The sequence below is a fragment of the Mizuhopecten yessoensis genome, unplaced genomic scaffold, assembly GCF_002113885.1.
Source record: "Mizuhopecten yessoensis strain PY_sf001 unplaced genomic scaffold, ASM211388v2 scaffold2671, whole genome shotgun sequence".
NCBI classification, from domain to species: domain Eukaryota; kingdom Metazoa; phylum Mollusca; class Bivalvia; order Pectinida; family Pectinidae; genus Mizuhopecten; species Mizuhopecten yessoensis.
The window spans coordinates 2155702-2177583 of record NW_018404662.1 but is presented as its reverse complement, the minus strand read 5'-3'; the positions used below and the strand labels follow the sequence as shown (position 1 = coordinate 2177583).

Sequence of the window (21882 nt, the reverse complement as noted above, 5' to 3'; positions counted from 1 at the left end):
AAACAGAATATCATATTAACTGTTTGATTATCTAAGAAGTTTACAGATGAATAATTACATAGTTGCATTCTTTCAAGCTAATAGTTGTCGTAAAACCTTAACCAACATGGCGGCAACAAGAAGCAAGGTCATCAGATTGTACAAGAATTTATTGAAAGAATGCAATAAATTCAATACGTACAATTACAGGTAATCTAAATCCATATCAGTGTGTACAGGAAATGTTGAAGATTGATGAAAACCCGTTTTCTGGAGATGTCAGAGTCGAGTATTGTTTTTATTGCGTATTATTTTAGTGGGCACGATACCACGTGAAATAGTTATCTTATTGTGTAACCCAACTGTTCATTTCTGTTCAGTCAGTTGTGATCCTTTGATACGTGTTAAAATATATGTTATATAATAATATATATATATTTATATATACCTTTAAAGAAATTGTTATAATTTATGATGAGCATGCATAGATATTGTTGGATTAAGTCGACCAACTCCTACAGGCTTCAGCTTTTCATTATTCATTATGTGTGAGTTGTTTCCCTTTGATCTGTAAACCACACTGCTAAGGCCCTTTTAACCTGAATGTATATTGTAGACTTTCCTTTATGTATAGGCTTCTCACATTATTTTGTTTGTTTTTAGAACGTATGCAGTAAGGCGAACAAAAGATGCTTTCCGAGATTACAAAAATGAAACTGATCCTTCTGTGATACAACAGCTGATTACGAAAGCGGAAAGTAACCTGGAAATGGTCAAACGACAGGTGATACAACTGAAAGGAATTTTACATCCATCAGCCTGTAACTCCTGAAATGTGTATTATTTTACCTGTGCAACTGTGTACACTAATGTAGTTACATCAATATTCTGTATTTTGAAATTTCTGAAACATTTTCTTAATTAACGACCCAAATTTTTATTGCAATCATACTATAGAGCATGTACATACATACCAATTTTTGTATGGGTTATTAAGGTAACAACTGAAAAAAAAGATTGTGTGTTCAACCTGCAGAGGTAGAAACATAAAAAAGAAAGCAATGAGAGTAAACAAGTTACATATAATATATATTGTTAAAAGATTCCTGTAACACAACCAATTATTGTTTATATCTGACATTTTGATGACAAGTACGGTATGTACTCTGTCACCTTCATCAGACAAATGGCCAGTGAAGCGTATTTACACAAAAGTGTAAAATATGTAAGAGTTGTCCACGAAAAGTCTATGAGAGAGTCTATGAGCCCTCTCATCTCGATTTAGAACTGGCCCACTGCGGCGCATCCAGATGGCTTCCTTTATCTGCCGCTGGAACAGATTGCTCTTTCTATCCAATACTTTGGAGTTATCCAAGTCAATCACAATCAGCAACCACAGACCATGCCACACAGAAAATTCATGTGATTGACAGGAATAACTCTTAATCCAGATGAGGGGGCTCATAGACTCTTGATATCTATGACCAAGTATTAAACAAAGAGTAGCCGAATTGAGTCGTTTTGGTACAATTATACATACGCTTACAGCGTAGCCGATTTCGTGGACAACACATGCATATTTTACACCTTTGTGTACATACGCTTCACTGGTCATTTGTCTGGTGAAGGTGACAGAGTACATACCATACTAGTCATCGAAATGTCACATATAAATTCACTTAATGGTTGTGCTACATGTATATGAAACTTTTCACAATCCATACTTACCAGCCTGAATAAAATGTTTAGAAAAATTACATATTTAGTTTATCACCACTAACAGGAATAAGCGACATGCAGTCTTAGAATTTTGAATTTACACACCATGTGGGGCTATCTACATAGTTTTCTTATAGACCTACTCAAATTTTCATGGGACCTTCAAGGGTCCTTCATTGTCATGAGAATCGTTTACTTATATACGGTGCTTCATATCATGAAATTAAGATACTACCAGATATGACGTGTTGTAATAATGGAAGAAACGTAATTTCACAGAATCAATTTCCTTAGTTAAAACATTATCAGTGATTCAAACTCATCACAGGTAACAATGTCTTACACAACTTGGTCAATGAAGTAAATTATTCCCTTAGACCTACAGTGTTTTTCATGGTGATTGTTTATGGGTCTAACATTAAGTTTGAACACGGGGGATATTATTAGATACACATATTAAGGGGAGATAACCCCATGCATAATCCAATTGAATGAGTTATACAATGTTCAGTTAATAAGCTATATCAATACAAAAAAAAACGTCAATCTTTGCATATTTTTGGCTTTTCTATAAAGCTTGTTCTTTTTGAATATTTGAATAACATTTGTATTTATTTCATATATGTACAAAGTTAATATATAGATAGCTTTTATTTATGGCAAATACAAGTACATGTATTTGTATAAAACCTACAGGAACGGTTTGCAAATTGAAGTGCACACAAAAATAACATAGTTAACAGATCTCAGCTGTAGTTTTTATATGTCAAATGGAGAGGAAAAATAAATTTGAGTATACCTACCTATATATGAATACCTTAGCATGTTAAACTTTTGAATATGATCTGTTAGTAAACAACTTTATGGGACTGTAGAAACTAACATTTATGGAGTTTTAAAGTATTCAAGTATTACAAAAATTGTATTATATATTTTGTAGGTTTAAATGTAGATAAGATGGAATCTGGAAAACATCTTTTAAAAGGATCAATGTTTTATGCTAGAAAAAACTCTTTGAGAAACTTGTCAGCAAATTAATCAGGCCCGTCAACATCTAGCCAAGTTTAAAAAGGCTGTTCAGCTAAAGGCATAGATTATTACAGTGTATCAATGTGATAACTGTGGAAACTAACATTTACTGAATTATGTATTCAAGTATTACAAAAATGTATTTTATTATATTTTGTAGGTGCTTATTGGTCAGATGTACGGTGAGGGTAATTTAGTAATAGAAAGCATACCCAAGACGGTATGACCAGTCAGTGTGGCGAGTCTGTGAGGGGATCAATATCCATATCCAAGAACAGAACTACAACATAGTATACTCATCATGTGTAACTGTCACCGCCATGTAACAGTCTTGGATGGAGATGCAAACATGTTTGAAATCCAAAGCAGGAAGTTGAAGATCTTTAAGCTTTGTGTTTTTGACAAGATATTGTGAAAACAGTGTGAACCAGTCTTCACTTCAACCTTTAAGATCTGTGTAATTTGTATTTTTTTTGAGGTGTCTGATGTATGAACAGAATATTATTTATCAACTTTTCCACAATACAACTTTTTGAAGGTTATTAAGGAATATGTACATTGAGTATATTAATTAACTAAATTTCACAATCCATACATCTTGTAGTCATAATAAAATCCATAATGTACATGTAATAATACTTTATGAGGTTCTAATTGGCCTGACTAGTGTGGTTCTTAATGTAACAATATATACATGCTTGAATTTGACGACAAGAAATCAGAAAAATTAAAGGATCAAATGTTTTTGGCAAAAAAACTCTTTAAGAAACTTGTCAGCAAATTTATAAGATCCATCAACTTCTAGCCAAGTTCATGAAAGGTTTTATAACTGGAGGCATACATTGTTACAGTGTATTAATATTCTTACCATGTCAATAACAAAAGTAATTCAGATGAAAGGGGAGATAATAAGGGTATTATTCACTTATGATGTAGCAATGATTAAAACTGTTCCACTGATCACTTCCTGATATGCTAATGTTGTGTGTATCATGCATTTATTACAATCTTTTTATTCCCATTTTCATTTCAAATTCAGATGTATCTTTTTCTGCTTGTGATAATGTTGTGCATGTGACTAAACAATCCAACATCAGACTTTATGTCGGATGAGGGTCATTTGCATACATACAAATAAAAGTTAAGGAAAATATGTCCAGTGTTGAGTTAACTTTATTTGTAGACACTGGTCCCACTTTACTGATCTCCTATAAAAGGACATTGGCCTCCTTGGTTTATTTCCAGTAAATCATCTCTATTTATATAGACACTGTGTCGGTGTGTCCCATAGTTTATCTGCAATGAACGTTTCCAGGTTCACTTAAGTTTATCACTAATAAACATTTCTAGACTTACACCTCTTTGATTTCTCCAATAATCATTTCTAGACACTGACCACCATTGGTTTGTCTTCAGAGAATTTTTCTAGACACTGACCACCCATGGTTTGTCTTCAGTAACCTTCTCTAGACACTGACCACCCATGGTTTGTCTTCAGTAATTTTCTCTAGACACTGACCACCCTTGGTTTGTCTTCAGTAACCTCTATACACTGACCACCCTTGGTTTGTCTTCAGTAACCTTCTCTAGACACTCACCACCCTTGGTTTGTCTTTTGCAATTTTCTCTAGACACTGACCACCCTTAGTTTGTCTTCAGTAAACTTTTCTAGACACTGACCACCCATGGTTTGTCTTCAGTAACCTTCTCTAGACACTCGCCACCCTTGGTTTGTCTTTTGCAATTTTCTCTAGACACTGACCACCCTTAGTTTGTCTTCAGTAAACTTTACTAGACACTGACCACCCATGGTTTGTCTTCAGTAAACTTTTCTATGCATTGACCACCCTTGGTTTGTCTTCAGTAAACTTTTCTAGACACTGACCACAAACTTTTCTAGACACTGACCACCCTTGGTTTGTCTTAAGAAACCTTCTCTACACACTGACCACCCATGGTTTGTCTTCAGTAAACTTTTCTAGGCACTAACCACCCTTGGTTTGTCCTCAGTAAAGTTTTCTAGACACTGACCCCACTTGGTTTGTCCTCAGTAGCCTTCTCTAGACACTGACCACACTTGGTTTGTCTTCAGTAAACTTTTCTAGCTGACCACAAATTTTTCTAGACACTGACCACCCTTGGTTTGTCTTCAGTAAACTTTCCTAGACACTGACCACAAATTTTTCTAGACACTGACCACCCTTGGTTTGTCTTAAGTAACCTTCTCTACACACTGACCACCCATGGTTTGTCTTCAGTAAACTTTTCTATGCATTGACCACCCTTGGTTTGTCTTCAGTAAACTTTACTAGACACTGACCACAAACTTTTCTAGACACTGACCACCCATGGTTTGTCTTCAGTAACCTTCTCTAGACACTGACCACCCTTGGTTTGTCTTCAGTAAACTTTTCTAGGCACTAACCACCCTTGGTTTGTCCTCAGTAAAGTTTTCTAGACACTGACCACACTTGGTTTGTCCTCAGTAACCTTCTCTAGACACTGACCACCCTTGGTTTGTCCTCAGTAAAGTTTTCTAGACACTGACCCCACTTGGTTTGTCCTCAGTAGCCTTCTCTAGACACTGACCACACTTGGTTTGTCTTCAGTGAACTTTATAGACACTGACCACCCTTGGTTTGTCCTCAGTAACCTTCTCTAGACACTGACCACATTGGTTTGTCTTCAGTAAACTTTTCTAGACACTGACCACCCATGGTTTGTCTTCAGTAACCTTCTCTAGACACTGACCACCCTTGGTTTGTCCTCAGTAAACTTTTCTAGACACTGACCACCCATGGTTCGTTTTCAGTAAACTTTTCTAGACAGTGAGCACAAACATTTCTAGACACTGACCACCCTTGCTTTGTCCTCAGTAAAGTTTTCTAGACACTGACCACCCTTGGTTTGTCCTCAGTAATCTTCTCTTGACACTGACCACACTTTGTTTGTCTTCAGTAACCTTTATAGACACTGACCACCCTTGGTTTGTCCTCAGTAACCTTCTCTAGACACTTACCACACTTGGTTTGTCTTCAGTAAATCTAGACACTGACCACATTGGTTTGTCTTCAGTAAACTTTAGTTTTCTAGACTCTGACCACACTTGGTTTGTCCTCAGTAAAGTTTTCTAGACACTGACCACACTTGGTTTGTCCTCAGTAACCTTCTCTAGACACTTACCACACTTGGTTTGTCTTCAGTAAATCTTTCTAGACACTGACCACCCTTGGTTTGTCCTCAGTAACCTTCTCTAGACACTGACCACATTGGTTTGTCTTCAGTAAACTTTTCTAGACACTGACCACCCATGGTTCGTTTTCAGTAAACTTTTCTAGACACTGACCACACTTGGTTTGTCCTCAGTAACCTTCTCTAGACACTGACCACATTGGTTTGTCTTCAGTAAACTTTTCTAGACACTGACCCCCCATGGTTCGTTTTCAGTAAACTTTTCTAGACACTGACCACACTTGGTTTGTCTTCAGTAACCTTCTCTAGACACCGACCACCCATGGTTCGTTTTCAGTAAACTTTTCTAGACAGCAAGCACAAACATTTCTTGACACTGACCACCCTTGGTTTGTCCTCAGTAAAGTTTTCTAGACACTGAGCACCCTTGGTTCGTTTTCAGTAACCTTCTCTAGACACTGACCACACTTGGGGTGGCTTCAGTAAACTTTTCTAGACACTGACCACACTTGGTTTGTCCTCAGTAACCTTCTCTAGACACTGACCCCCCTTGGTTTGTCCTCAGTAAAGTTTTCTAGACACTGACCACCCTTGGTTCGTTTTCAGTAACCTTCTCTAGACACCGACCACCCATGGTTTGTCTTCAGTAAACGTTTCTAGACTCCTCATTTGCTGCATTACCAGTAAAGATTGACAATTTCTTCGATTCTCTCCAGATAAAGGCACTGACCACCCTTGGTTTGTCTTCAGTAACCTTCTTTAGACACTGACCACCCTTGGTTTGTCCTCAATAACCTTCTCTAGACACTGACCACCCTTGGTTCGTTTTCAGGAACCTTCTCTAGACACTGACCACCCTTGGGTCGTTTTCAGTAACCTTCTCTAGACACTGACCACACTTGGTTTGTCTTCGGTAAATTTTTCTAGACACTGACCACCCTTGGTTTGTCTTCAGTAACCTTCTCTAGACACTGACCACCCTTGGTTCGTTTTCAGTAACCTTCTCTAGACACTGACCACCCATGGTTTGTCTTCAGTAAACGTTTCTAGACTCCTCATTTGCTGCATTACCAGTAAAGATTGACAATTTCTTCGATTCTCTCCAGATAAAAAACATTGTATGAAAAGAGTTTATAATTGTGTGTACAAGAATGTTTGTGGTGACTGTTAAGAGCGAGTGAAACATTACTTCGCATTAGTAGTTATTTCATTTGGTCGTATGTTTTTTCAATAAAAATTCAGTAGCTTTAAATGTTACTTTCCAGACATTGCCACTGTTGTTATTCCACAATTTTCTGCATCTCTTCATAACTCTAAAATGGTCAATCAAAGCCGAACCATCTTGTACTATAATTCTGTAGAATGCAAAAAAAACAACATTTGAACCATTGAAAGTCTCCACATTTTTCCCCCATTACATGTAATCGTACGTAATGACACTGTTCTTTTAGGATGAGTTCTTGCTGGAGGTGATCATGTCTATTTAGTCTTAGACTTGCTTCAAATTTGTAGTCTCCGTCGAGTCATTTTATGCCCTCTTTAAAATCTTTCCTACTCAAGATATTTATAGTTTAAGCATGCGTACAGAGAAAATCTGTATTCTGAGTTTGTGTTACATATATTAAAAAGAAATAAAAGTAGTGTTCATGTTAAAAAAAAAAATGTGAAATTGCATGATGGTGTACATAAAAAGATGTTAATCTATCAAATCTTTTAGGAATCTTCATTTAGATAATTTGGAAGAAAGCATATATACAAGTTCTTATATTATTTGAAAGTGTAATTGATATAATTGGTATCTTCAGTATCAATAATCTAGCATGGTTTGAATATAAACAAATTTAATGTGTAATTTGTCAATTTGCCTAATGTGTTTCAGCCTTCTCATTCCAAACACGTACCAATATAAATGTATTTCAGCTGATTATTATTAATATTTGTCTTTTTATTGTTCAACGTGTCCTCATCAAATATTCTCACTGTGTACCTAGCCATCTGTTATTGTTAAAATATGTTTAAGGTCGATGATCGTGCATGTGACATTCTTTACCGGGACACACCAAAGTCCTTCAAAATAGAAGTAGTTGTTCCCTGTTTATAACGTTTAGGAATTAGGGGAGTGGCAACAACTGGTTTACCCGTTGTCAGTATAATGTAACCGGACGGAATGCTGTGCTGGGTGCCTGTGGCATAGTATTTCAATGAGATTGCACTATCAAGTCGGCATCAGATTCGCGCTATCACAAGGAGGCAAGTACACCAAGTCTCCCACAACACACATGGAGGCACGTCCTTAAATGACATTATCTGTAAATAGGACGTTAAACAAAACTAAACCAAACCAAACCAAATATATACCAAAGTACTAGTACATGTGCATGGCACTCAACAAATAATTGAAACAATATGTTCCAGAAAATTACAGCTTCAAATGGTAACCAATCAGAATTGGGAAACGTTGACTGGTAACCAATCAGAATTGGGAAACGTTGACTGGTAACCAATCAGAATTGGGAAACGTTGACTGGGACGCCAGTTTGATGAGAACTTAAACAGAATTGTATAACTCAGAAAATTATGAAAGTGTCGGACAAGTAGACGATACTTTTTGCCTGGCTTTGTACAAAAAATACCCACCTTTTTACAGATTTCAGGAATGTATGATGTGCTCTGGTTATCTGACATTCTGTTTTGTCCCAAAGAACAATATTAATATAACTGTATTGTTTGCTCAGCTATTAACTATATGGTCTTTCTACAACTCGATATGGTTTGAGCTCAATTATCATATTTTTTACGCTCAACGAGTCCTAACATTGTACGTTAAATACATGTTTCAACTTATAAGTGTAATCGAATGTGAAACCCCCAATGAACCCGTGGCCTGATCTTGGGGTTGTATGTAACCATGGACTTTGTGGCCTAAATCTGTGCTATGTAGCCTGTTCAGAAGTATTTATTACTCAAAAAGAAAAACAAATTATAGAATATATACATTAACATACTCAATTCAAATGCGGAAGTCGCCTTTCTGTGTATAAAGCTAGCTGCAATTTGTATTTCAACATATTTAAAATTTTCAACCGTGATAATATCTATATACGTTGACTACTAATTTCACTTTCATATTTATGCTTACAATAGCATAGTTATGGGTATATTTGTTGCGATCTGTATATTTCTTGTATGGAGAGGATGGATTAAATGTGCACACGCTGTGCCTGCTGCCAAGTCGTCTTCACAACATAATGTCTGTCAATTATGTTGAATTAAAGATGTTTCCAAATATTACCTTAAACTAAATTAAACTTAAATATTTACATGCATATATGGATTGACCAAATATCCATTTGGCAGGTAGATGTCTGAAAAATCTGTCCGATAAGATGTCCCAAGTCTGGCGTTGGGACCAGAAGAAACTCGGGCGTCCATCCAATCTTCATTGATATATATATATATATATAAAGGTAACCTGTCCGAAAGTAAAATTTAAATATGACTTGAACTCTCATCATGTCAATTCCTAATTCATTGTGGAAACACTAACAGAATAGTATATCCAGCATCAGTGTTGTAATTATTCCACAGTTGCATATGTTTAACATGCAAATAAATATCAAATTACAAGAACCCCGATGTTTATTACATTCAGGGGTCTGACAATTTTGAATTTATTTACCTATGAAACCCAACTGTGGTAATAAAAGCGGCCAGAATAGACCCAATTGAAATGTTAACTGATTTCCTGCTTGGACAATATATAAAGAGGTCAGTCGGCCGAATGGTGCAAATTAACGAACTAATACAATAGTACACTCTAAAAGACACGATTTTCTTCAGAACTTGAGATTGGATCAGACGTGTTTTGACACAGAACCAACTTGTTACGAGCACAAAGTGTAATAATGAAATATTTTGAAATGTTATCCTGTAGTATGTATTACTGCCTGGTTATAGAGTACCATTAGCTATGAAAAACTGTAATAGAAATGAACATATAAACAGATCATAAGTATTGTAACATAACAGCAGTGTTGACTTACTCAGTGTTCACTAAGTAGAAGAAACAGAAGAAACGGCCCAATTAGTTTACATTCTTTTCAGAAACAACATGATAGTCTTTCCTAGATATGGAGATTCTCATATCCAGAACTTTTTCAGAGTGTCGGAATTTTCTGGCTAGGTGCTTTCTGTTTATAAAAGATATTTCTCCGGGCGATCTACTGGATACCGTCAATCTAAAACTTAGGAACTATGTTCTCGTCATTATGACTGTTTTCCAACTATGGGATTTCCAATAACTACCGTAATTTATGTCATGTTTTGATTGTAACATAATTTTATTTTGGTGTCTCTTAAGTTCCTGTTGTCCTTTTGTTTTGATGTCTCTTCATGCTGAGTTCCTGTTGTTCATCATTTTGTTATGATGTCTCCTGAGTTCCTGTTGATGCGTTTCCTTTGTGTTGACGTCGCCTCAGTTCCTGTTGTTGCCTTTCCTCTGTGTTGACGTCGCCTCAGTTCCTGTTGTTGCCTTTCTTCTGTGTTGACGTCGCCTCAGTTCCTTTTGTTGCCTTTCTTCTGTGTTGACGTCGCCTCAGTTCCTGTTGTTGCCTTTCCTCTGTGTTGACGTCGCCTCAGTTCCTGTTGTTGCCTTTCTTCTGTGTTGACGTCGCCTCAGTTCTTGTTGTTGCCTTTTCTCTACGTTGACGTCGCCTCAGTTCCTGTTGTTGCCTTTCCTCTACGTTGACGTCGCCTCAGTTCCTGTTGTTGCCTTTCCTTTTGTTTTGGCGTCCAATCAGTTCCTGTTGTCTATGCAGATTGATGAAGTCTTTTGTGATCTCCATCAGGGTCTGATTGGGAAATATGCGATTTCATTATGTGATATGAGAGTCGATGTTCTTGATTATGTTTATTAGTGTTCACACTTCATTGTCATTAATTAAAGAGCACGGAGCGTGATTTTAATTTGAACTTGATTTACATATGGTTAGTGTTGTTTATGAATCAAAAGACACTTACGTTTTTGCACAACTAGTCTTAAATGTGTTTTCTGTTTTCTTTCTACTTTTTCAATGGGCTCCAAGCAAATCTTTTCTTTTTTCATGTTTTGCTCTCATTGTAGGTTTTCAACTTTGAGTTCGAATCGGGGTTTTGTTGATACATCTTTGTGTTATATTTTGTTATTGAGTTTTAACCTCGGTTTTTATTTTGAAACAGTTCCCACTGAACGTATGCAATGCTAGTAGTGAGCTCCGACTTTCTTCCAACACGAAAACCCGGCACGTCTTTGAAGGGCCTGCAGTCACTCATAGCAGATTTGGGTCGCCGGAGCTATACTGGAGCACAAATTTGACGATTTTCGGGGATTGGTACTAGTACGCGTACGGTAGCGCAATGGAATCACATCGCTAAAAACGGCATTACATCATCAGGACATCGGCGAAAAACTTAGCAACGGCAGGTGCGCTGCCGGAGCAAGCCGATGTGATACTGTAGTATTACCAAATACCACCAAAGTAGTACTGATGCGCCGCCAATGTACTAACGACCGATGTACTACCGCAACATCGGCAGCGCAACGGTATCACTCAGCCAACGGTGGCACATTTTAAGATCGACGGCGCCTCGGTAACACTGAAGTGACAGAAAAGTGGTATTCGGTAGCACATCGGCTCTTACATTGGTTTCACAATGGGAACACCGGTACTATATCGGTATTGTTACGGTCGTTTTTGATTTTTTAAGTGCTTTCTCGGCGGAGCTCTGCCGATTTTCTTGCCGTTGTTATTTTTTTGCTCCGGTTTAGTCCCGGCGAGGTACTTCGGTAGTGTGTAACAGACCCTTAAATAACCATAGCTGTTAATAGGATGTAAAACACCAACAAACTAAAACCCGTAAAAAGGATAATGAACATTTATCAAGAAGTTGATGGTTTCACAACTGTTTACTAACTTTCTTTAATTTAAAATTAATTTGAACTTGATATTTGACAAAACACTGATTTATGATAAAATGCCCCATGTTTTACTTTATATGTTACCTCATTTTAGGCCTACATGTTTCCCATTTCGTCATGATTTCTTTACACATTTCCCTCGGTATGTCGCTAAAGCCATTTAAACGCCATCATTTTGTAGGAGTAGGGAGATGGTTGGAGCGTTGATTATGAGGATAATCGTTATAAAATAGCGGAATTGAACACGATACACCCTCATAAGGATGCATTCGGAAACAACCTCGTAACACAATCCTATACATCCTACAATGTCTATAGGGATCGATAAAGAAACTACGTGACGTACGGCATTTACACGTAATCAGCACTACAGGAGCGATAGACTGAATCCGGTCCCCATCTCACGATCTCCGGCCAACTAACTCCCAAGGGCATACCGACCTCCAGGAAGGTTAAGAATGGACACGGGACGTCAGGACTTCTCGGAGAATGGTCAATGGAACAAATAAAGTATTCGATTTAGAGAAGACGATATTACTGACAACGTTATTGTGTAACTGAGGTTTCACCTATAGTTAAAGTATAATATATTTTTTATTGAAATCAGCATAAATTATGCTAATCGTGTTGATTTGTAATGTAATATCTTGGATTTCTACTTGTATCCATAGAAACACACTTTGGTATTTGTGTGTAATTGTTATTTGAACAGTTACTGACGCTCCAAACCTATTGTAAAACTATAATGTCTACATACGTATATCTGCTTATAGTACGACTATGAGTCTGTTGTATATCTACAAGTCTGCTACAAAGGCTTTGCAAAACATTGTAAGCTTATATAAAAAAACAACATATTTATATACACTTAAGGGGTCAATCTACGAGAGGTGACTGCCATATAGTGTGACATTGTATATAATTATCCAAACAAGACTTTAACCTTCAGCCTTATTCGTCGATACAACTTACGACAACAGACAACGACATTTTAAAAATATTGAAGTACACTAGTGTATAAAATATTTTACACCATTGCAAGTCCGCATACCGTTTCTGATCAAGAATTTTACAATACACGTATGTCCATGTAGGTGTAAATAGAACATTGGCATGTGAGGGAGCGTCGAACACGTTAATACACACGGCAATACCTACCACGAAACATTGTATAATAAAGTACAATAAACACACTAGATAATGACACCATTAACGGCCCACTTAATGACATTAGAGTCCAGGTTACTTCTACAATAATGACGTCATCGCGATTTGTTTCATAGACTTGGACAATATATTTACAATACAACTAAATGTATCTTTGTTATATTTGCTATATTTGTACATGTCAGTTGACACGTAGCAATAGACATCTTGTATTACGTTTCGTATTAACGACAGAGTAGGCTGTGAACCAATGAACGTCTGATTGAGTGAACAAATGAGCGGACTAATGAATGAATGAATCAGTCAGTCAGTCAATGACAGATTCGGACAATTCAATACATCAATGCGAGTTTAACTAGCATATTCATCAAAACTCTTTATTTGCTTTATTATGATTGAACATTCATACGAACAGATAAAGATAAATTTAATTGTCTTAGAGCTGGCGATGTCAGTAAAGATAGATACAAGCCGAATATATTGATTTAGCTAAAACCGTTTCTCGCGACCTTTTTAAAGATGATGCGACACATTTTTGACTCTTTAAGCCTGTTCGTTTGGATAGTTACGACTCTCCGGTAATTCCACAACCAAACCTGTCGTTGCTTACTTATATTTGTTCTTAACCCCTTGTTTTCAGGCTTTTCATCTACAAGCAAACGCTGCGCCACAGATGAATTTGGATCACTGCTTAATCCAATTAAGCAGCTAGACAAGTACTCGTTTCGAGGACTAGATACTTGCATTACTTAGATCCGATTTAGATTTAAAATAAATTGTGGCGTGTCGTCGATGAAACAGAAGACGTTTACCATTCCGATGACGCTTAGCCTCCAGGAACATTTGATTCTCTTTATTTTTTAAGGGTCTACATGTAAATCTTTCCTGCGTTTTGATCTTACCCTAGTAATTGAATAAGATTTATTTCCACATAAGTATTCTTTCATCGTTTTTTTATCATATAGGATTAGCTGCTGATACACGGTAAACACGGACATAAACATATAGGTAGTGGTGTACGGTAAACACGGACATAAACATATAGGTAGAGATGTACGGTAAACATGGACATAGACATATAGGTAGTGGCCATGGTGTACGGGAAACACGGACATAAACATATAGGTAGTGGGGTACGGTAAACATGGACATAAACATATATGTAATGGTGTACGGTAAACATGGACATAAACATATAGGAAGTGGTGTACGGTAAACATGGACATCAACATATAGGTAGAGATGTACGGTAAACATTGACTTAAGCATATAGGTAGTAGTGTACGGTAAACATGGACATAAACATATAGGAAGTGGTGTACGGTAAACATGGACATCAACATATAGGTGGAGATGTACGGTAAACATGGACTTAAGCATATAGGTAGTAGTGTACGGTAAACATGGACATAAACATATAGGCAGAGGTGTACGGTAAACATGGACATAAACATATATGTAATGGTGTACGGTAAACATGGATATAAACATATAGGTAGTGGTGTACGGTAAACATGTACATAATAGGTAGTGGTGTACGGTAAACATGGACATACACATATAGGTAGTGGTGTACGGTAAACATAGACGTAAACATATAGGTAGGGATGTACGGTAAACACGGACATAAACATATAGGGAGTGATGTACGGTAAACACGGACATAAACATATAGGTAGTAGTGTACGGTAAACACGGACATAAACATATAGGGAGTGATGTACGGTAAACACGGACATAAACATATAGGGAGTGATGTACGGTAAACACGGACATAAACATATAGGTAGTCATGTACGGTAATAACGGATATAACCCTATAGGTAGTGATGTACGGTAAACACGGACATAAACTGGACATAGACATATAGGTAGTGGCCATGGTGGACGGTAAACACGGACATAAACATATAGGTAGTCATGTACGGTAATAACGGATATAACCCTATAGGTAGTGATGTACGGTAAACACGGACATATACATATAGGTAGTGATGTACGGTAAACACGGACGTAAACATATAGGTAGTGGTGTACGGTAAACATGGACCTAAACATATAGGTAGTGGTGTACGGTAAACACGGACATAAACATATAGGTAGAGATGTACGGTAAACATGGACATAAGCATATAGGTAGTGGTGTACGATAAACATGGACATAAACATATAGGTAGTGGTGCACGGTAAACATGGACATAAACATATATGGAATGGTGTACGGTAAACATGGACATAAACATATATGTAATGGTGTACGGTAAACATGGATATAAACATATAGGTAGTGGTGTACGGTAAACATAGACGTAAACATATAGGTAGGGATGTACGGTAAACACGGACATAAACATATAGGGAGTGATGTACGGTAAACACGGACATAAACATATAGGGAGTGATGTACGGTAAACACGGACATAAACATATAGGGAGTGATGTACGGTAAACACGGACATAAACATATAGGTAGTGGTGTACGGTAAACATGGACATCAACATATAGGTAGAGATGTACGGTAAACATGGACTTAAGCATATAGGTAGTAGTGTACGGTAAACACGGACATAAACATATAGGTAGTAGTGTACGGTAAACACGGACATAAAAATAAAGGTTGTGATGTACGGTAAACATGGACATAAACACATAGGTATTGGTGTACGGTAAACACGGACATAAACTATAAGTAGTGGGGTACGGTAAACATGGACATAAACATATAGGTAGTAATGTACGGTAAACTTGGACATAAACATATAGGTAGTGATGTACGGTAAACACGGACATAAACGTATAGTTAGTGGTGTACGGTAAACATGGACATACACATATAGGTAGTGGAGGACGGTAAACATAAACGTAAACATATAGGTAGTGATGTACGGTAAACATGGACATAAACATATAGGTAGTGATGTACGGTAAACACGGACATAAACGTATAGGTAGTGGTGTACGGTAAACATGGACATAAACATATAGGTAGTGGTGTACGGTAAACTTGGACATACACATATAGGTAGTGATGTACGGTAAACATAGACGTAAACATATAGGTAGTGGTGTACGATAAACATGGACATAAACATATGGGTAGTGGTGTACGGTAAACTTGGACATACACACATAGGTAGTGATGTACGGTAAACAGTGACATAAACATATAGGTAGTGGACATAAACATATAGGTAGGGGTGAACGGTAAACATGGACATAAACTTTAAGTAGTGGGGTACGGTAAACAGGGACATAAACATATAGGTAGTAGTGTACGGGAAACACAGACATAAAAATATAGGTTGTGGTGTACGGTAAACATGGACCTAAACACATAGGTAGTGGTGTACGATAAACATGGACATAAACTATAAGGAGTGGTGTACGGGAAACATGGACATAAACATATAGAGTGGTGTACGGTAAACATGGACGTAAACATATAGGTAGTATATAGGTAGTGATGTACGGTAAACACAGACATAAACATATAGGTAGTGGTAAACACGGACATAAACATATAGGAAGTGGTGTACGGTAAACAAGGACATGAGTATATAGGTAGTGATGTACTGTAAACATAGACGTAAACATAAAGGTAGTGGTGTAAGGTAAACATGGACATACACATATAGGTAGAGGGGTAAGGTAAACATGGACATAAACACATAGGTAGTGGGGTACGGTAAACTTGGACATACACATATAGGTAGTGGTGTACTGTAAACATAGACGTAAACATATGGGTAGTGGTGTACGGTAAACAAGGACATGAGTATATAGGTAGTGATGTACTGTAAACATAGACGTAAACATAAAGGTAGTGATGTACGGTAAACAAGGACATAAGTATATAGGAAGTGATGTACGGTAAACATGGACACGGTAAACATGGACATAAACGGTAAACATGGACTTAAGCATATAGGTAGTAGTGTGAGGTAAACATGGACATAAGTATATATGTAGTAGTGTACGGTAAACATGAATATAAACATAAAGGTAGTGGTGTAAGGTAAACATAGACATAAACATATCGGTAGTGGTGTACGGTAAACAAGGACATAAGTATATAGGTAGTGGTGTATGGTAAACACGGACATAAACATATCGGTAGTGGTGTACGGTAAACAAGGACATGAGTATATAGGTAGTGATGTACTGTAAACACGAACATAAACATATATGAAGTGGTGTACGGTAAACATAGACATAAACATATCGGTAGTGGTGTACGGTAAACATCGACATAAACATATAGGTAGTGATATACGGTAAACACAGACATAAAAATATAGGTTGTGGTGTACGGTAAACATGGAAATAAGTATATAGGTAGTAGTGTACGGTAAACATGAATATAAACATAAAGGTAGTGGTGTACGGTAAACTTGGACATAAACATATAGGTAGTTGTGTACGGTAAACATGGACATCAACATATAGATAGAGATGTACGGTAAACATGGACACGGTAAACATGGACATAAACGGTAAACATGGACTTAAGCATATAGGTAGTAGTGTACGGGAAACACAGACATAAAAATATAGGTTGTGATACATAGGTAGTGTGTACGGTAAATTTGGACATATACATATAGGTAGAGGTGTAAGGTAAACATGGACATAAACATTTAGGTAGTGGTGTACGGTAAACTTGGACATACACATATAGGTAGAGGTGTAAGGTAAACATGGACATACACATATAGGTAGTGATGTACAGTAAACATGGCCATAAACACATAGGTAGTGGTGTACGATAAACATGGACATAAAAATATAGGTTGTGGTGTACGGTAAACATGGAAATAAACATATAGGTAGTGGTGTCCGGTAAACATGGACATAACCTATAAGTAGTGGTGTACGGTAAACATAGACGTAAACATTTAGGTAGTGGTGTACGGTAAATTTGGACATAAAAATATAGGTAGTGGTGTACGGTATACATGGACATAAACATATAGGTTGTGATGTACGGTAAACGTGGACAGAAACAAATAGGTAGTGGTGTACGGTAAATTTGGACATATACATATAGGTAGAGGTGTAAGGTAAACATGGACATAAACACATAGGTATTGGTGTACGGTAAACACGGACATAAAGATATAGGTAGTGGTGTGGTAGTGATGTACGGTAAACAAGGACATAAGTATATAGGTAGTGGTGTATGGTAAACACGGACATAAACATATCGGTAGTGGTGTACGGAAAACATGGACATAAACACATAGGTATTGGTGTACGGTAAACATGGACCTAAACACATAGGTAGTGGTGTACGATAAACATGGACATAAACATATGGGTAGTGGTGTACGGTAAACTTGGACATAAACATATAGGTAGAGGTGCACGGTAAACAGGGACATAAACATATAGGTAGTGAAACATATAGGTAGTGGTGTACGGTAAAAATGGACATAAACATATAGGTAGTGCCGTACGGTAAACATGGACATAATTATTTAGGTAGTGATGTCCGGTAAACATGGCCATAAACACATAGGAAGTGGTGTACGGTAAACAAGGACATAAGTATATAGGAAGTGATGTACGGTAAACACGAACATAAACATATATGAAGTGGTGTACGGTAAACATGGAAATAAGTATATAGGTAGTAGTGTACGGTAAACATGAAGATAAACATAAAGGTAGTGGTGTAAGGTAAACATAGACATAAACATATCGGTAGTGGTGTACGGAAAACATGGACATAAACATATAGAGTGGTGTACGGTAAACATGGAGTAAACACGAACATAAACATATAGGAAGTGATGTACGGTAAACATGGCCATAATTATTTAGGTAGTGATGTCCGGTAAACATGGACCTAAACACATAGGTAGTGGTGTACGATAAACATGGACATAAACTATAAGGAGTGGTGTACGGGAAACATGGACATAAACATATAAGTAGTGGTGTACGGTAAACACGGACATAAACATATCGGTAGTGGTGTACGGAAAACATGGACATAAACACATAGGTATTGGTGTACGGTAAACATGGACGTAAACATATAGGTAGTGATGTAGGGTAAACATGGACATAATTATTTAGGTAGTGATGTCCGGTAAACATGGACCTAAACACATAGGTAGTGGTGTACGGTAAGGTGTACGGTAAACATAAACGTAACCATATAGGTAGTGATGTACGGGAAACATGGACATAAACATATAGAGTGGTGTACGGTAAACATGGACGTAAACATATAGGTAGTGATGTACGGGAAACATGGACATAAACATATACGAAGTGGTGTACGGTAAACATGGACCTAAACACATAGGTAGTGGTGTACGATAAAAATGGACATAAACATATAGGTATTGGTGTACGGTAAACACGGACATAAAGATGGTAAACATAAACGTAAACATATAGGTAGTGATGTACGGTAAACACGAACATAAACATATAGGAAGTGGTGTACGGTAAACATGGACATAAGTATATAGGTAGTAGTGTACGGTAAACATGAACATAAACATAAAGGTAGTGGTGTACGGTAAACATGGACATAAACATATAGGTAGTGGTGTACGGTAAACATGGACATAAACATATAGGTAGTAATGTACGGTAAACATGGACATAAACATATAGGTAGTGGTGCACGGTAAACATGGACATAGACATATAGGTAGTGATGTACGGTAAACATGGACATAAACATATAGGTAGTGGTGCACGGTAAACATGGACATAGACATATAGGTAGTAGTGTACGGTAAACACGGACATAAACATATAGGTAGTGGTGTACGGTAAACATGGACATAAACATATAGGTAGTGGTGTACGGTAAACATGGACATAAACATATAGGTAGTAGTGTACGGTAAACACAGACATAAAAATATAGGTTGTGATGTACGGTAAACATGGACATAAACACATAGGTAGTGGTGTACGGTAACCAAGGGCATAGCAGTGGTAGCTTTAGGTTTTCGTAGGGAAAATGTATTTTAAATTCATAGGTATGCAATAGTCCTGAACGACAAGTTTACCATCTTTCGAACGATACAAAGCATTTATTCAAACAACAATCAGAAAAGCTATTTTTCTGCGATGAAGATTGGTGGGGTCGATTTTTCGACATCGAGGTTTCCATCCTGTTACATGTGGTATATCCTTTCACAGAACGATAAGTTCAAATTTACCAATTGTAACACACGTTTAGGTTACTCCAACAATGTTAGAGGTTTTACACGGCGAAAAACTTTTGACAGGCGCCGCGTAACCTCTAACTGCCCATAGCTGATTTTCCCGATGCTGACTATCACATTTTCAAAGTTCGGATTAGAGGGTTATATCGTGTTTACATACATCGTGTCAAAAGGGTCCAATAAATATTCCTTCCCATGAATCCATGATTATATGAGAAAAATTTCATGTCAAAGACATAAATAATGAGTTTTTCCTCATTCGAAGCGAAGCAGACAGCATTTGCCATGATTTTTCCGGTTAATACAAAAATGGATCACATGTAATGTTTCACAAGCGGAATACAAACAAACTCCGTATCATTTCGTTCCGTTTGAAATCCCCCCTGATAATTTGTATTAATCCAGAAGCCATGTTTTAAATGTAGGTCAGAGATGTGCTACAACGACATTGACATGTATTTTGAGTGTTCTATTCCGTAATATACTATATATTTGTGTCTGTGACATATATATGAGATCTATATTATATAAACCGTGAGTAGACATCGTTGTCATGAACTGTTAACCACTTATGTGAGTTTTTCAAGCCGATTTTGTTCCGCCCGGATTTCGGGCGGAAACTGCATCAAAGAATTAGTGCTTCGGAAATGAGAGGTCGCAGTCGGCAAAATCATATCCGATTGAAAAAAGGCCGACCAGCGGCCTCTCATGTTATGGGAGTAGCTTTTAGGTGTGTGGAGAGGAAAGGAAATATAACAAAATTAGCATTTTTGGCTATATGTTTGAATGAGTTAACTCATGTTTAATAGTACGTTAAAGTCAAGATATGAACCTTAAGAATATGTGTCTGTGATTCATTAGTTTTATGTGTTGGGGATAGAATGTCGTCGATCAAAACATGACAATTCAAAAGAATTTTGATTTGAAAGAAGAAGGAATATGTTCGTGTTTAACTTTTTGTCCCACGCAGTGTGCTAATTATATTACGCGTTATTAAATTGTACCTGCAAAACACATCGTGACATTTGTATCAGAGTAGGAAAACCTTAGGCAGAACAGACATTTTTAAAACCGTTGAAATGCGTTTTGTAATATTCAATACATCCGAAGAAGTTAACAACATGTTAAAATCCACAAATTGTAACTTGATGTCGTGAAGTCCACATGATTGTTTCGTGTTAAGCAGAAGTAATTTTCTATTTGTTCAGTCAATAATATTCTATTTTTCAACATACAGGACTTTCAAGCATCTGCCTATGTTAGAGATGTCAAATAAAGAAATCCAATCATTAGAAGGCGACACGATATAGAAAACACATCAACTCAACAGCTGATCTTTAACACAAAAGGAATACTCGGAAAATCCTATATAACATAAATAAAATATAGTTAATAGCATAGTTCATTGCTTGTTATATCATAGACACTTCTTAACACTATATATCCGACTAACCCTAATTTTATTATTCCTATAAAGGTCATTCTTTATAGGGAAATTCTGGAAACATCCGGGGCTATCTAGATCTGTTTACAATTCGATACAGGACAACCCGCTATGCTATATTTAGCCACATACACATATTATGTTTTGGTACGAAGGTCACACACAGTAAATACGCAGCTAAATATAGCTTTGCTGTCTGTGC

General features: G+C 36.9%; 1 protein-coding gene across 1 annotated transcript; it reads left to right on the top strand.

The window, feature by feature from the left end:
* The first annotated feature begins 80 nt into the window (after positions 1-80).
* LOC110446319 (LYR motif-containing protein 4B-like) lies at positions 81-3886 on the top strand. Its single transcript, XM_021491406.1, has 3 exons — positions 81-189; positions 643-763; positions 2888-3886. Exons 1-3 carry the CDS (start codon positions 107-109, stop codon positions 2951-2953), a joined length of 270 nt encoding a protein of 89 aa, XP_021347081.1. The 5' UTR covers positions 81-106; the 3' UTR covers positions 2954-3886.
* The last annotated feature ends 17996 nt before the right edge of the window (positions 3887-21882 follow it).

Excerpts from the sequence above, each read along its gene's own strand:
- LOC110446319 (XM_021491406.1), top strand. The coding sequence starts at position 107 with ATGGCGGCAACAAGAAGCAAGGTCATCAGATTGTACAAGAATTTATTG. Across the intron at positions 190-642 it reads TTCAATACGTACAATTACAG|AACGTATGCAGTAAGGCGAA; the intron begins GTAATCTAAATC and ends GTTTGTTTTTAG. Across the intron at positions 764-2,887 it reads TGGAAATGGTCAAACGACAG|GTGCTTATTGGTCAGATGTA; the intron begins GTGATACAACTG and ends TATATTTTGTAG.